Raw genomic sequence first — 14,963 nt, forward strand, 5'->3', positions numbered from 1 at the left:
CCTTAAGTACAACGGTTGTTCCTGCTGACTGCTTAACTCCTCATCACAGCTGCCTATCTCGCTATGACTTTTCTTAAATATTTCTCAATCTTTTCTATTGTACGTTTCACGCTTTCACAAATGCTTTTCCCACCTCCTCTCTGCAATCTCTCTTTCTTTCTGCTTCTCACCTTTTATCTTCTGCTTCATTTAATTTTCCTCTTCACCCCCTATCCACACCTCTTCCACTCTGCTGGGTCATTGCTTGCTTCTTCTAATCTGTAATTGGTGAGTTCCACCCGGCAGGGCATTGCAGCATGTGCAGTTTGGACAAGTCTCCCCTTCTGCATCTTTGCATGTTGCAATATGACCCCTGATTGTCTCCTGCATGGGACAAGACTTACTGTATTGTTGTTGATTTGTCCTGAGAGCAGTGGCTCTTATAGTAACAACATGACATCAAGCCCTCGAGTCTGCCGTAGGAGTCTGCAGGTTTTATATTTGTATATATTAACAAGTGGTCCATTAAACAGCATCACATTGTATTGGAAACTCTTATTCTTTGGTTACTTTAGAGGTCAGCTTTAAAGGGCTGCTACACTTTCTATAGTTACAGTTGTGCTTCCAGTGGTTGAACCTTGTTAATTAGGTCCCGTGAAGCCAAAACGATTAAAATAGATCATTCACACATTATCCCTCAGTGCAGTGATTCCCAAGCAGGGGTACTTGTATAAAAAGTTGAAATAGTTAACTAAAATAAATAAATAAACAGTTAGAATAGTTAGCTAAAAGTATTGGTTAAAACAGCTTAAAGTATTAGATTAATGGTTGAAATTGTTAGCCTGAAGTAAACAGTGTAAATAGTTAGCTCTAAGGGTATATGGATAAAATGGATAAATGGTTGAAATGTCCAGCTTCTGCCACTCCCAGTGGTAGTAGTACAAAGTAGTACAAATACTACAAACTTGACCAAACTGACCTCAACAATTAACTGTATTAAAACATTATTCTTTTATATAAATAACTTGTTAAATAACATTCAGTTTGAAATCAATTCAAATGAACACGTTTGGAACATGACAGGTGGTGTCGATGACGGGTTAGGCTGCTTGAGTTTATCTGACACGGTTATTAGGTACAAGGTTGACCACTGCCTACAGAAAGTGAATCCCAACACAATACTTCTGTAGAGGTTAGTCGGAATGAAAACCTGTACACTCTTTGGTCTTAATGACACCTGGTTAAATTCAGTGCTTTATTACAAAATCAGATGTGTCTATCTGGATGAGCAACCAGCCAAGTGAGTGCAGTTGCTGTATTTATGTCCCTTTGAATGCTCAAATATATTTACAGTACAGTCCTACATTGTGCATGCGATGCACAGCTGACTACTGGTGTTGTCGCAGCTGGGTTGTCCCCTTCACCGTACTCCCTGGTCTGCCCGTGCTAAAAAAAAATAGATTAGGGATTTACAGGTTTGTAATTCGGTTGTTTCTCTGATGTCCCGTCATTCCCACCCTCTCCCCAAGTGTTTGGTGGATTAGGCGACTTGCTGATGCCCGCAATTACGCCCCAGAGCACCGGGGGCAGCACTGCAGGAAGCATAGCAGGAAGCATGGGAACTCCCATCGCAGCGGGAGGAATAGCAGCCGCTCCCCCCGCCACCCCACCTGCTATCAAAACCGTCGGAGGAGACCTGGACTCGTCACTGGCCAACCTGATTGGAGGTAGACTGCAACTTTGCTCGTCTGGAACTCAATCAATATAATAAATATTTTTATAGAAATTTAACTCGTTCTTCTTTCTTTCTTCTGTTCAGACCTTGGAGTAAAGAAAAAGTAAGTGTGTTCATACATGTTAATTCTAAAAAATGTATGATGATTGTGTAGGCAGAAACATGTAGGCCTATGCATAGTTTCCATACAGTTGCAATGTTTGTGGATTTGTGAAAAAGTACATTTTTGAATTTGTTTTTGAAAATAAAGTCTTCAAAGTCTCTCAATAATTTAATTATATAATATAAAGGACACTCTCAAGGCTGGTCAGGGTCTTTCATACCTTCAATTTTGGGCTTGTTGCACCAGATTTTATCATATGAGCTGCAAACTGAAGGTATGCACCTGAACGTTGTTTTGAACTCATTTAGTTACATAATAGTCACCAAATTATCATCTAGATGTTTAAGTCTTATTTTTGCAAATGTCAGTAAAAGTCCTAGAATTTGAATTTAATTTTAAATGATAATGGTGTGTTGGAAACCGGTGTCTGTGAAAGCATCTCTAGTGTAATGGGACAACTAGCCCAGTAGAGCTTGAGGTGTATGCTGATCCTCCTTTAGGGACCCGCAGAGTGAGAAGAAGCTGACAGGAGGCGCCAACTGGATGCCACATGTAGCTCCCACAAGCTGGGCTACACCAGGACCCCCCATGGTGCGAACTGCATGTACACCACACCCCTCGCCATGAACTCACACTTCCTCCAAAAAGCAGTTTTGCTGCCAACTAAATACATTTTTCTAGACAACAAAGAAAAACATGACAAAATGTTTCATTATTGTTCAGTATTGCAACCTGTGGTTTTATGGCTGTGGTTTTATGGCAAAGGTTTTAAGAACATGCAGTTTTTGCTGATGTACCCTCTTCTTCTTGCCTCTCTAGGCGGGTGCCGCTCCTGGAGCTCCTGGGGCACCAGGAGCATCCATGGTGCCACCAATGAGCGCACAGCCTGGCTTTGGCATGGTGAGCTTTATTTCATAAAATCGAAAATTCTCTAGATTTTAACTTTGAATCTTCATCAGCATTTAAATCAGCAGAGTAAATCTTTGCACAGTTTACAAATATTCACTATCCAGATCATTGTGAAGGCAGATGATGATGATTACTTTGCATTGCTGTGTTATTCCCGTGTTACCAGCCTCCTGCAGGAGGGCCTGGAGCTCCTGTGATGCAGCCCATGATGGGGCAGCCGATGATGGGACAGCCCATGATGAGACCTTCCTTCACTGGAGCCGCTGCACCAGGAGCCCCGGTAACAAACATAGTAAAGACCTCAGTGAACAATACTGTAAAGCAGTTATACTTTTTTTTACATTCTTTGTACAAGAAGATTTATGTTATCAATTTATTTGTCCTATCTTCCCAGATTCCTCCAGGACCTGCAAGCCAGAGCCCCAAGAAACCTAAGGACCCTTTGGCAGAACTTGACCTCAAAGACTTCTTATAACGCCCCAGGTGGGAGCTCAGAACAGTACATATAGTATATACAGTACAGTCTGTAACAACTTCTAGAAGACTTTGATACATTCACTTTGTGCTGGTCGATACTAGAGCTGCAACTAACCATTATTTCCATTATCAATAAATCTGCCAATTATTTTCTTAATTCATCGTTTATATGTTTGATCAATAACATGTCAGAAAATTATGAAAAAGGTCCATCCCAGTTTCTCAAAGTCCAAGGAGACGTCTTTATGATATAAAACAGAGAAAAGCAGGAAATCTCCATATATGACATATTTCTGACATTTTTGCTTGAAAAACTATTTTAACGATTCAACTTGATTTTCTTCTGCGGATCAACTAATCGTTACAGATTTAGTTGACACATCACAAGCTGCTAGGTTGGAGCTGAAATATCATAGGTTTGGTGGACAAGTTCAAATGGCTTGCCACTATAATGTTTCAATCGCAGATATAAATCCTAAGGATGTTTTTGCAGAGTTAGTTAATTATTTATTTCAGTGTTGAAAGACATTGGCAACTCTGCTAATGTCTGTCACTCCATCATGCCGACCCTGCTGCCAGATACAGCACCTGCAGAATAAACTGGCAATCCATGTTTCCAACCTTTTCTGCTTTAAGACGTTGTGAAGTTTATACCATCTGTGCTCCTTTTTCAAATAACAAGAAATTGTGAATTAGTTCAAGTATTAGCGCCCTACTTCTGAATTGTGCTTGGCTTCAGCACTTATAACTGGCTTCCTTTTCAGTTACACAAAAATTAAGTTCAGTAATTTTTGCAAAATGCACCTTAACACACAGTGGTAGTAGTGGAATATTTGAAATGAATAGTCTCAGAATCTCGAGTATAATTGATCATTGGCTACTAATCAGTGCTATTTAAAGGAACAGTTCCATACAAAATCAAAGAAACATGTTTTTCCTCTCATCTGTAGTGCTATTTATCAATCTAGATTATTTTGGTGTGCGCTGATACAGTTGGCGGGTGTAGTTCGGTAGAAAACAAATAGTTCCTACATGAAACTGCTCACAACAAGGTCTGTGGATTATCTTGATTAACCGGGTCATGATTTCTGATACATTATATTGGAGAAAAGGCAGACATCTCCAACACTCTGCAACTCACACATAAACAGTCTCGATAGATAAATAGCACTACATGACTACAGTGCTTGAACCTTTCGGGTCAAATCAAAAGTCATCCTGCTGCGTAAACACAGCATCCGTATTCATGGAAAACAAGACACAAATGAAATCGTTGTTTGTCAGCTTTGCACTATTTAAATGTAGAACCAGAAGAACCACCTGACTCTTATGTTGAAATGTTTTCTATTTCATGTCTTCCAGCTGCTTTCTTCTCTGGAGCAGGGCCCTCAACTTTTACCTGGTGTCTGTCAACATCTCAGGATGTTCAGCTACTCAACCTTATAAGAGCCTCTTATCTCCACCCCACCCATCAACACCCCACCCTTCTCCTGTGTGATGTCGTAGCACAAACTGTGAAAGTGAACCATAGCGGATTATATGAGATGAGAAAAAAAATACAAGTGTGTGATTATGTAGTGTGTTCTAATCTTTTGTCGATACAAAATCACTCAAAACCCCGACAAACCCCCCCCCCCACAAAAGTAAGAAAGTAAAGGCGTATGTGTTTAGATTTATTTGTAGTGTTGAGTTGAATGATGGATGTGCTTTGGTGTCCTAAGCCCCACCCACCACCCCATATGTGTCCCCGCCTCCTTATAAAGGGGGAGGAGCTCTTCTTTGTCCCACTCTGATTGGATGAGAGTGGTGAACGAAGCCCCGGTAGATTTCTTGGAGAAACATGTTGTGTGTTGTTTACAGAAAGGTCCTCGCTGATGTACATAGATTTCTCTAGCGTGGATTTCGTCTCTATTCTGTATGTCTGTTGAAGAGAAATATAAATGTGAATCTGACATGAAATTGTAAGAAGTCGTGTGAGTATCCTTCTATTTCCCGTCATCTTTTGAAAGTATTTGGAAACAAATATGAATACCGCTATATGATTAATATACTGTATATTAAGAAACAACTTCCATGGGCTTCTGAATCATACCAGACCAAGTGATCCTTTCTGTTTTTTTTGTTTTTTTACTTGTGACTTATTTTTCTATGTTTCTTTATTTGTCTTTTTGTTCAATGTTATTTATATGATGTGTTTCTGTTACAATAATCCTCCAGATCGCTGTCGATATTTGCTGGCATTGCTATTAAAGAACATATCTTACAACTTAATTCCAGAGAAAATGCTTTAGTTATTCGTCCCAGACTCAAATAAGTGTTCATGTTTCTACCTGTGGTTTTGACACTACCCATGTGGATATATCTGTTGCCGGTGCTTTCATTATAACTTTGACCAGGTCAGTATGATTATTTTTGTATTTAGAGTAAGAGATTCCATTGCCATACCAAACTGTGTTCAGACAGATCAAATCAGAACAAAAGATTTCAAAGAATAGCAGACAATCACCATGGTGATCCAGCAGGAAGCACTTTAGCTGCTTTGCTCACTTTTCACAAAAGTGTAGAACATATTAAAGGTACCCTGTCAAGTTTTTTCCTAAAGAAAAAATTGTTTTTTTACACTCAAATATAAACTTTGGGTGTGTTTTTGAGACCTAAGAAATGTGATGAATGAATTTACTTTGAACCCTACATACATACTAAAATGGGGGCCTGCTTTTCAAATAATGTGCTTCATTGTCAAAGACCTTCGACAGGGTAACTTTAAGCTCCATGTTACTAACCTGTTGCACCCAGTGTGTATGTCTGCACTGCTACTTTGACAACATTATAAGTACAGCAAATTAATGAAGGTCACGTGAAAATGCAAGAGACAAACACTGAGATTTGACAAAACATTTGCACTTGATTGCTGTCTGAACATAATTTTTGTTCAAGTTGATCATTTGATCATTGCTGACCTTTGGCCTATTGTCAATTGAACAGTTCATATTGTTAGTAGCCGAACAGGAGTGATGTGTACAATGTGGAAATCCACAGGAGGCCACTGTCCATCTAGCCATGAGCATCATAACACAAAGTTCCTCTGTTCTACAAACTTACAAAGATGTCAGTATGTTGATTTGGACAGCTGTGTAACACCAGCGGCCCCAGTCCTGTGCTGTAAACCACACTAATGCAAATCTTACTCTGTATGTTTTGTCTTTTCAGTGGACTGGATAAGCAATTGGTCGTAAGGATATGATATGATTCAGAGAAAATAATGGGAGATTATTAACATTTTTCATGAAATTGTATTTTTGTTTAGTTGTAAATTTATTTTATTTACGATGGCCCACCCCAGTGCATGTAAGCCCTTTGAGGTGCAATAAATTCAATAACAGATTGAACTGCCCATGAAGGATTTCTTTTCTTCCATATCATGAAGATTATAGAAATGTCAGTTTGAAGGATTATTGTGCACATCCCACCACATCAACACTAAAAGTGAAGCCCAAGACCCTCAGGGGATATTTGGTGGTTATTTTCATTCATTTCAAATTTAGGAATTTACACAAAATTACAATACAGATCCTGTATTTTTACATATAAGAGACCTCGGTCAAAATCTAGTTTTAACTCTATTTACACATTCAACAGTCACAGAGCAACGGTTTCTGTTCACCTGGCGAATGTAAGTCCAATATTCACTCTCTTTTTTGTCTCCATCACTTAAGAGAAATATTTCTTTAGCTGCTAAATGCTCCACTATGTTCACCAGCTAGCTGCCATCTTTGTCTGCAATTTGGTGCTGGGCAGTTAAAAATGTCACTGTTGAAAGTGGTAAGAGTAAAGCAAAACCAAAAAGAAAACCAAAACAATGATTGGAAGAAGAGACAGGAGCTGAGGGGAACTGCAGAGTTGGGTGGTGCTTGTCTATGGGTTCATAACTATGAGTGACAGCTTTCACATTACAAATGCATAGTCATTTAATCCGTTATTTATATAGAAAATGTTCATTAGTACCGCTTTAATGGTAACATAGAGGCAACAGGGTACATACACAGTGCACAGCAGGCTAGAGGTTACGGGCATTGGGTCCCCTAGTAAAATAATCCGGCTATGCTGTTTAGTGGGTTGTGTTATGGTGACGAAGTACGTTTTTGTGAGTTAAGCAGTTAATTTAATGGTACATACACTGTTATTGGTAGTGGTCTTACACTAGTAGTTGTCCACGAACCAGTATATAATAGTGGAAGAGATTTCTTTGTAATAAGGATCATCACAAACATACACACACACACACACAAGTAGTAATCTTGGTTTAATGGTTGGTAGTCTTCAATCCGCATCATTAATTTCAGGTATTTGGTATTAAAAAGGATATTAATTTTTTGGACATAAACAACATTAAAAGTAAAAAATATCACATCCCAGATTGAAATTGTCATTATATAACAATATTGCCTTTGTAATCTAATTTAACCCTTAGAATTAGAGAAATCTCAACAGCTCAAGTAAATCATTGAATGGTTTAGTCCCATTTTAACACAACCCAAATATGTAGCCTCACATAAAATACATAGTTACCGTACTAGGCTATTTAAAATATATTCTGAGAAGTCCCCACAACCACCCCCCCAAAAAAAGTTTACAATTCCATAAATTAGCACCACGTCTTCTGGATTAGCACCAATATATTTATGTGCACAACAATGAAACCACATTTCACTGCATTGCAAGAACAGAGAAAAGATGGTGTGACTCACAAATCAGAAAAAAAGTCTATCCAGGATCCATAAGGACCCTTTCTCTATTTAGACAAACAAATTCAAAGTTCTAGATATACACAATGCAAAACACCAGCTTGTTCAATTAAAATGTTTATAAAAACAGTTATCTCAATATCTCTATATAGTTCATTTTAAAACAAAAGTTACATACATTTTGTCTGGGTCTTTTGTCAAAGCCAATGCACACGCTCTTCTTTACAGTGGTCGAGAACACTTGAAAATGAAAGTCTCTCTTTACAAAGCCTAGTTGGAATAAAAGACAAATTTACCAGGGGCTGTGCTCACAAACAATGGAATAGACACGCTTTCCAACATTGTTTACAAAAAGGTAAAATCAAAATAGAAAGCAAAACTACAGATCTAAATGATCTGTAGATACATATAAGACATATTTTTTTCTCCGTTTTTTTAGCAAATAAATTAGAAAAGCTTAAGAGCCACAGTTCTCTTGAGTGGCTGACAAGTTCCTGTTGTTCTCAACACTGAGTCTGTATGGCTATGTGTGTGTGTGTGTGTGTGTGTGTGTGTGTGTGTGTGTGTGTGTGTGTGTGTGTGTGTGTGTCAAGATCAATGTAGCAGGAGTCACAGGGAGGTAAAAGGGAGGCAGGAATGGGAGAGGCAGTCGTCAGGCCCCTGGTTGGTGATTAGAGGTGGGGGGTGAGAGTAGGTAGGTGTCCCTTGTATAGAGGTGGGATGGGAGAGGGTTGGTGGTTAAAGTGGAATCCTGTGTTGTCTTAAGCTACCTGGCACTCACTCGAGTCCCCGTGGACCCAGTAGCAGATCTGGGCATATTTAAGAGGCGTTATCCTCACCGCCACGTTGTAATCCTGCTGCATCCCGTTCCCGTTTACATCCACCCATTGGTGACCGGAGAAAACCCCAATGATCTTCCTCTTCCACTTCTTCTTTCCCGGCTCTTTGAGGCGGATGTAGATCCCAGAGCCGCTGGAGCCGGGTTTGGCATCGCAGTATTGGTACAGCAAATCATTGGACTCCTCAGAGACGGAGCAGAACCGGTAGACCAGGTTGCCAGGACGATCATCATCAAAGCCAGAGAAGTGGATCCTCCCGGCAGGAAGCTTCTTGACAGAGGGTATAACCCCCAGCTCCATGTACTTGACTTTTGGGGCTTTCTTCAGCTCCAATACAGCATAGTCATAATCGGCAGTCAGTCCGTCAGACACACCTTTGAACCAGCCCTTCGGCACCTGAGTCTTCTTAACCCCGGTCCACCTAAACGAAGGTTTCCCCGATTCCACACTTCGCCGACTGCGGCTTTTTCTACCTTTCCCTTTTCGGTCCCCTTTCCCACCGTTCTCTTCCTTTTCCTGCACTTCCTCGTCATCTTTGTCTCCATTTCTCCTTTTGCCCTTTCCTCGCCCTCCTCTACCTTTGCCTCCTTTCCCTCGTCTGGACTTCTCCTTCAGAATACCAACACGCAGCTTCTGCACCCCATCTAGATAATCCTTCCCATCATGGATGCAGTGGGCAGCGGTCAGCACATGTTTAGGTGACACAAGAACACCAGAGCATCCTGTGGAGATCTTCACAGTCGTGGAGAAGGGATATTTGGTGGAGAACTGCTTATCAGAGATGGTGAAGCGGGTATCTGTGCCGTACACCTCGCGTTTTTGGCGGGATCTAGACGAGATGTTTTTGGACCAGGCAGTCACCTCATTGACGCCCTGCACGGAAACTGAGGTATACGTGCGCGTCCCATTCTCATAGACCGTCTCGTAGGAAAGGAACTGTTCCAGGTCGTCCAGAGAGGTGGCAGGAAGGCGACGCTGACACTCAATCCCACAGGTCCCACTTAGCTCCTGCTGAGGATGGGCTGAAAAGTTTGGGCTGCTTAGAGGAACAGTGCGTCTTTGCCTTACCAGAGGCATCTTCCACTGCGGCCAGGTATACTCGTCGTCGACTGCATTCTCCTCAGTAGCTACAGCCACCACCGCAACAAGCACCGTCACCGGGATCAGCACACACAGGGGAATGGGGCCCATTGTTAAGTTGGGCCTGGCTCTGAAATATAAAGAGCAGAGAGGAAGACTTAGGGACACTTTTTAATAAAGGTGAATAGATACAAAGACTCATAATGAAACATCTCAACAGCTATTGGATGGATTGCCATGAAATATTGTACATGTATGCTCCCAAGACGATAAAGCCTTATACCTTAAATTGCAGCCACATGAGGTTTAAATTGTCCTTTTTCAGTGAGATGTCTGGGCAACCATTGGATGGACTACCATAACATTTATTACAGATATCCATGGTGCCCTGAGGATGAATCTTACTGACTTATGTGAACTCCTGACTTTTCATCTTGCACAATCAGTAGGTTGAAGTTTTCATTCATTCAGTGAAATATCTCCATAAGTACTAGATGGATTGACATTCATGGTGCGCAGAAGATGAACCCCAATAACTTTGCTGATCCTCTGAAATTTCGTCAAGCGCCACCATGAGGTTGACATATGTAGTTTTGAGTGAAATGTCTCAACAACTATTGGATGGGCTGCCATGAACTCACCGGTACACACATTTCTGTGCCCCTCAGGATGGATCGTAATCACCTAACATTTCCTCTGGCGCCATTATTAGACTGTTAGCCTTGTTTATTTAAGCTAAACAATCACATCACCGTACAATCCGATCAGCATGTGATTTCTCTAAAATACTGCTTCTAACTGCCTTCACTTTAGTCAAAGTAAGTTCAGCCTGTTGCGTATTCAAAAGGTTCACTTTTGTTCAGTAAAAAATACCAGGTTATCAGCTCATGCTTTTGATTTGTATGGAGACACTGATGATTCTGTGATATTTGCTTAAGTACTGTTCACCTCTGCTTAGTTAGGGAGATCACACCCAACACTGTATTGCATACAGCAATCAGAAATGAGGACAATGTGGGACTTCCTGAACTGAGAAGGTCTTATATCCAACGTTGAGGCCTGCAGGTCTACACAATACTAAACACAGACCCATGTATGGCCACACAGAGGCAGCATAGCCCAAAAATATTGGAGACAGAGCTCTAGACTATCACTAAGGCAGCTCAACACACTCAATGCAGTCCGGTCTTTTGAAGAGCATTCCACAAAGTGCTAGTTTGCAGAAAAAAATTGGTGCCGTTATAGCACTCTCTGTTAAATATATAAAACATTTCTCTAGAGTTGATACATTAGCTGTGTGGTTTACAGGAGATTTATGTCCCATGAGTCTTGCTAGAGGCTGCGGGCAGTGAGGAGGAGAGGATGAACCCTGATCCTCTGAATGGGCTGAGACAGTGGCTTGGGGGTTTGCCACAATGGTTAACCTTCTCCTCCAGTAATGACCATATCTGGTTTCCTTAGCTCCACTCCACTCCTTGTCATGCATACAAATGACATCAAACATAGAGACTATGTGTGCTGCAGACAGGCTGCTGGTTCATGCTTCTACTGTATGTGTGTGATGTTGCCAATATTCCCGATAACCCCATAAAGAAAATTACACTTTGGACAAGTTTTAATAGATTCAGCAGACCATCACGAGAGATTCATTTTTGTCAGCATGGCTGTGGTGATGAAGTCACGCAGGCCGTTCCAAACACAAGGAGAAAAAATCATTTGGATGCCATTCATTGAGGAGCATTGCAGCAGGAGTGCAAATCCAACAGTTAATTTCAAACAGAAGTCTAGCATTAAAAGCCACAGTTATATCATTCATTCCGGCTGTTTGAGGGTTTCAATGGTGTGTGAGGGGGGGTGCAGCCTATATTGGTCAGGGGGTCCACATACACACATTCCCTTTCAATTAGATGTTAGTACAGAGTGAAAATGAGACGGCAAAGGAGACTATTTGTCTTAAGTGTCCAATAAAACATACCCAGTGGCCGACATCTAACCAGCCCCAAACAGACGCTAATAAAAAACAAGCCCACAATGGCTGTAAAACAGTCTCAATAAAAGAGAATACAAAAATGTCTTTGCTCAACTTCCACACTCCCACTGCCTGACTCAGACACAAATCTAGAAGAAAGCCTGCAATTATTCAGCATAGAGTGGAAACTGATATGCTGCCATGATGATTCTTGGTCACAGAAGGCGCTCATTTGAACACTTTTCCGCTGCAGTCAGCTGAACAAGAAGCTGTGCCCTCTCTCCATCCCTCAGCGGAGGGAGTCACAAGAAGAGCCAGAGGCACCCAGGAGACAAAGTGACCAAAGGATGGCGCTATGGGGCAGATGTCCATCTCAACTCAGTAAGCATGGCTCACTGTTTAGTTCAACAACAGTTCAATAAAAAGCATTGTTTCATTCATTTTGACAGTTTTTCACCATGTATATTTATCAGGCACAGAGTTTCCATCCAGTGCAACAACCACGAACACAGACACTGTCAGTGCTTTACAATAAGAGAATGCGCCAAAAAACATCGAATTAAGATACAACTCAAAATGTTTGAGTAAAGGTGAGTCTTTCCTTATTCCAAAATAAGAAAAAAACACTTTTGCATCGTAACGCAATTAATACCCCATCAAATAAGATATCCAATGAAGTGTGAATATCTGGAATTACATATATGTTACAGCATCGCGACTGCAAGTGGAAGGAAGAGGGACAACGTGTCTATTAATTATAAAGTAACCCATGAATACCGTCTATAAAAATAATTATAATGCACGGTTGGAAAAACGTCGCTTAAAATCAATAATAAAAACTGAAAATTCTTAAAAATAAAGATATGGGCTACATAAGAAATATTGTGCACCACTTAGGCGGCAACATCTAATTAAATCCCTCGGGGGGAAAGTTATATAAAGTGAAAAGGAATTAAGTGCATCCACAGAGCAAATAATCAACAATCCGGCGGAAAGAAATCGACAAAAAAATAAAAACATAAAAATATGAAATTAACCATTAAAAACAAACAAATAAATAACATAGCTACTTCCCCCATGGTTCCATCAAGGGATCTTTATAACTATGCAAAATTACAAAGGCTTCCTACCTGCTTGCATCCGATTGATGGATACGCCAAATCCGCAATGTATTGTTTGTTTTCCCGAGAAATATACAAATATGATCCCACTAGAAAACAAACGGGTGTTACTGCATCCCGGACGTCCTGGTATCAGCAGGGCGACGGCTCCCTTCTTCTCATTGCTTCTTCTGAGAGAAAGTCGCAGCAGGGACGCTCCGCTCAGGCTGCACTTGATGCTGAGGAGGGAGGGAGGGAAGGATAGGGGAGGGAGGGGGAAGGCAAAATCTGAAAAAGACTTTTTTTTCCACTTGTGACAAAAGCTGTTCACATATGGGTGGGACCCGACCAAGCGACCTGACTAAAGTTTGAAATCGGTGAAGTCAGTCGTGCATTCAGCAGCAGCCCAGTAGGGAGGTGTGCTGGTGTGCTGCAGGCTGCAGGGTGCATCCCAACCAGGCAGGAGGAAAGGAGGAGAGAAAAATGAAGCGCGCCTCAGTCAATGGGAATTTAAGCGGACAGTGAAGGAATTAGTTTTACTGCTCTCTACAGTACAATAGATTCCTAGGCGTTTCCAATGTGAGCCATGCAAGCCTCAACATCTGCAGTGCTTTTATTTTACAAGTCCATTTAAGTTAACACTAGCGATGTAGCTGCACCCTCGTTCAGTCTGACATAAATGTGATGAACTTTCACAATGAAAAGTTACTTAAAAAAATATATTTTGCTTACAAGGGAAAAAAATTGAGATTAACTTTCACAAACTGTCATTCTTACTCATGTGCAGTAAAAAAAAAACAGAGGGTTGGAACCCTACATCTCGAGGCCAGGAGCCACCCGAAGTGTTAAAATCAATCTGACCCTGTGGGCCATCACAATAATGGGAAAAAAGAAAAAACATGACTTTTTTCTCTAATTTCTACATTTAAAAAAAAAATATATACTGTAGACTTTTACCTGTTGAGACTTCTAACAAAGATTCAGATTAAACAATCTGAGAAGTATTTGAGGAAAGAGGCAGAAGACATATTTTAAATCCTTTATCCTTTGCTTAAATAATAATAATAATAATAATAATATAATAATAATAATAATAATACTTTATTTGTATAGCACTTAACAAAACAAGGTTACAAAGTGATTCAGAAAATACATGAGCATAAAACAGATAAGTAACCATAGAAAATGCACATAATATAGTTACAATGATAAAAACAATGATAAGAACTAAAGAAATAGTGCGCAGAAAAGCAAAAACAAACACAAAAGAAAATAAAGCAACAACAAAGTTACAAATCAAGCATTCATAAAAGGCTTTCCTATATAACCACACTATAAAAAAATACTATTTGCATTCAAAATTTTGATGCATGATCATATGTTTGTATACAGAATACTAATCTGCAAAATAATATCTAACCCCAGCTGTTAAATAAAAGTAATAAAGAGTAAAAAGTACAATATTTCCCTCTGAAATGGAGTAGAAGTATTAACCCTCGTATTGAGCTCAAAAGTGGCACAAGCCTTTAGTGTTCGCTGGACAAATTATTTTTTCATCACAAAATGATCAAAAAAACAATTATCTTTAACTAATATATGGTTTTACCTCATAACTAATTTGTTATTTAATCACAAACACAAAATCTACATTTACTTTTTTTTACATTTTGTGTTCCAAAAGCCACATTTACCTTGCTATTAAACATCTCATCAAACCATTCAATCAAACAATCAAAAATAGGATAAAATCTGACCCACAGGGTTCATTGGTTTATAATAGTATAACACGCAGCATTAAACAGTTTAACTTGTGTGGTTCAAACCCAACCCACACAAGAGTTGAGAGTCTAGTTTGAGTAACGTTTTCTCCACAGAACCACCCAGACTCTTCAACATTCCCTGCCAGGTCAGATTTGGACCTAACATTCTTTTTAAAGACCTTCCAAAACAAATAAAACCGTAACAATTGTTTTTTTTGTGTTCGTTCCAATAAAACTACATCTGGATAATAGTTATGAAATATTCAA

At 40.0% G+C, this 14,963-nt stretch overlaps 2 protein-coding genes across 17 annotated transcripts in view; one reads left to right on the top strand and one right to left on the bottom strand.

The window, feature by feature from the left end:
- The window catches only part of snap91a (synaptosome associated protein 91a), a 52,405-nt gene extending 45,808 nt beyond the window's left edge, over positions 1 to 6,597 (top strand). For 15 of the 16 annotated variants that reach the window (XM_029451626.1, XM_029451622.1, XM_029451624.1 and 12 more), the window contains 7 exons: positions 1,509 to 1,706; positions 1,799 to 1,817; positions 2,318 to 2,408; positions 2,637 to 2,717; positions 2,893 to 3,006; positions 3,121 to 3,209; positions 4,566 to 6,597. In XM_029451626.1, the coding sequence (XP_029307486.1) occupies positions 1,509 to 1,706; positions 1,799 to 1,817; positions 2,318 to 2,408; positions 2,637 to 2,717; positions 2,893 to 3,006; positions 3,121 to 3,201 (584 nt within the window). In that variant the 3' untranslated portion in view covers positions 3,202 to 3,209; positions 4,566 to 6,597. The remainder of the gene's footprint in view (positions 1 to 1,508; positions 1,707 to 1,798; positions 1,818 to 2,317; positions 2,409 to 2,636; positions 2,718 to 2,892; positions 3,007 to 3,120; positions 3,210 to 4,565) is intronic. The other variant, XM_029451620.1, reaches the window with a different exon arrangement.
- An 894-nt stretch (positions 6,598 to 7,491) lies between these two features.
- prss35 (serine protease 35) lies at positions 7,492 to 13,157 on the bottom strand. Its single transcript, XM_029450681.1, has 2 exons — positions 12,967 to 13,157; positions 7,492 to 9,997 (listed from the first exon to the last, which is right to left on the bottom strand). Exon 2 carries the CDS (start codon positions 9,976 to 9,978, stop codon positions 8,710 to 8,712), a length of 1,269 nt encoding a protein of 422 aa, XP_029306541.1. The 5' UTR covers positions 9,979 to 9,997; positions 12,967 to 13,157; the 3' UTR covers positions 7,492 to 8,709.
- Between the last annotated feature and the right edge of the window lie 1,806 nt (positions 13,158 to 14,963).

The sequence above is a fragment of the Cottoperca gobio genome, chromosome 16 (assembly GCF_900634415.1).
Source record: "Cottoperca gobio chromosome 16, fCotGob3.1, whole genome shotgun sequence".
Lineage (NCBI taxonomy): Eukaryota > Metazoa > Chordata > Actinopteri > Perciformes > Bovichtidae > Cottoperca > Cottoperca gobio.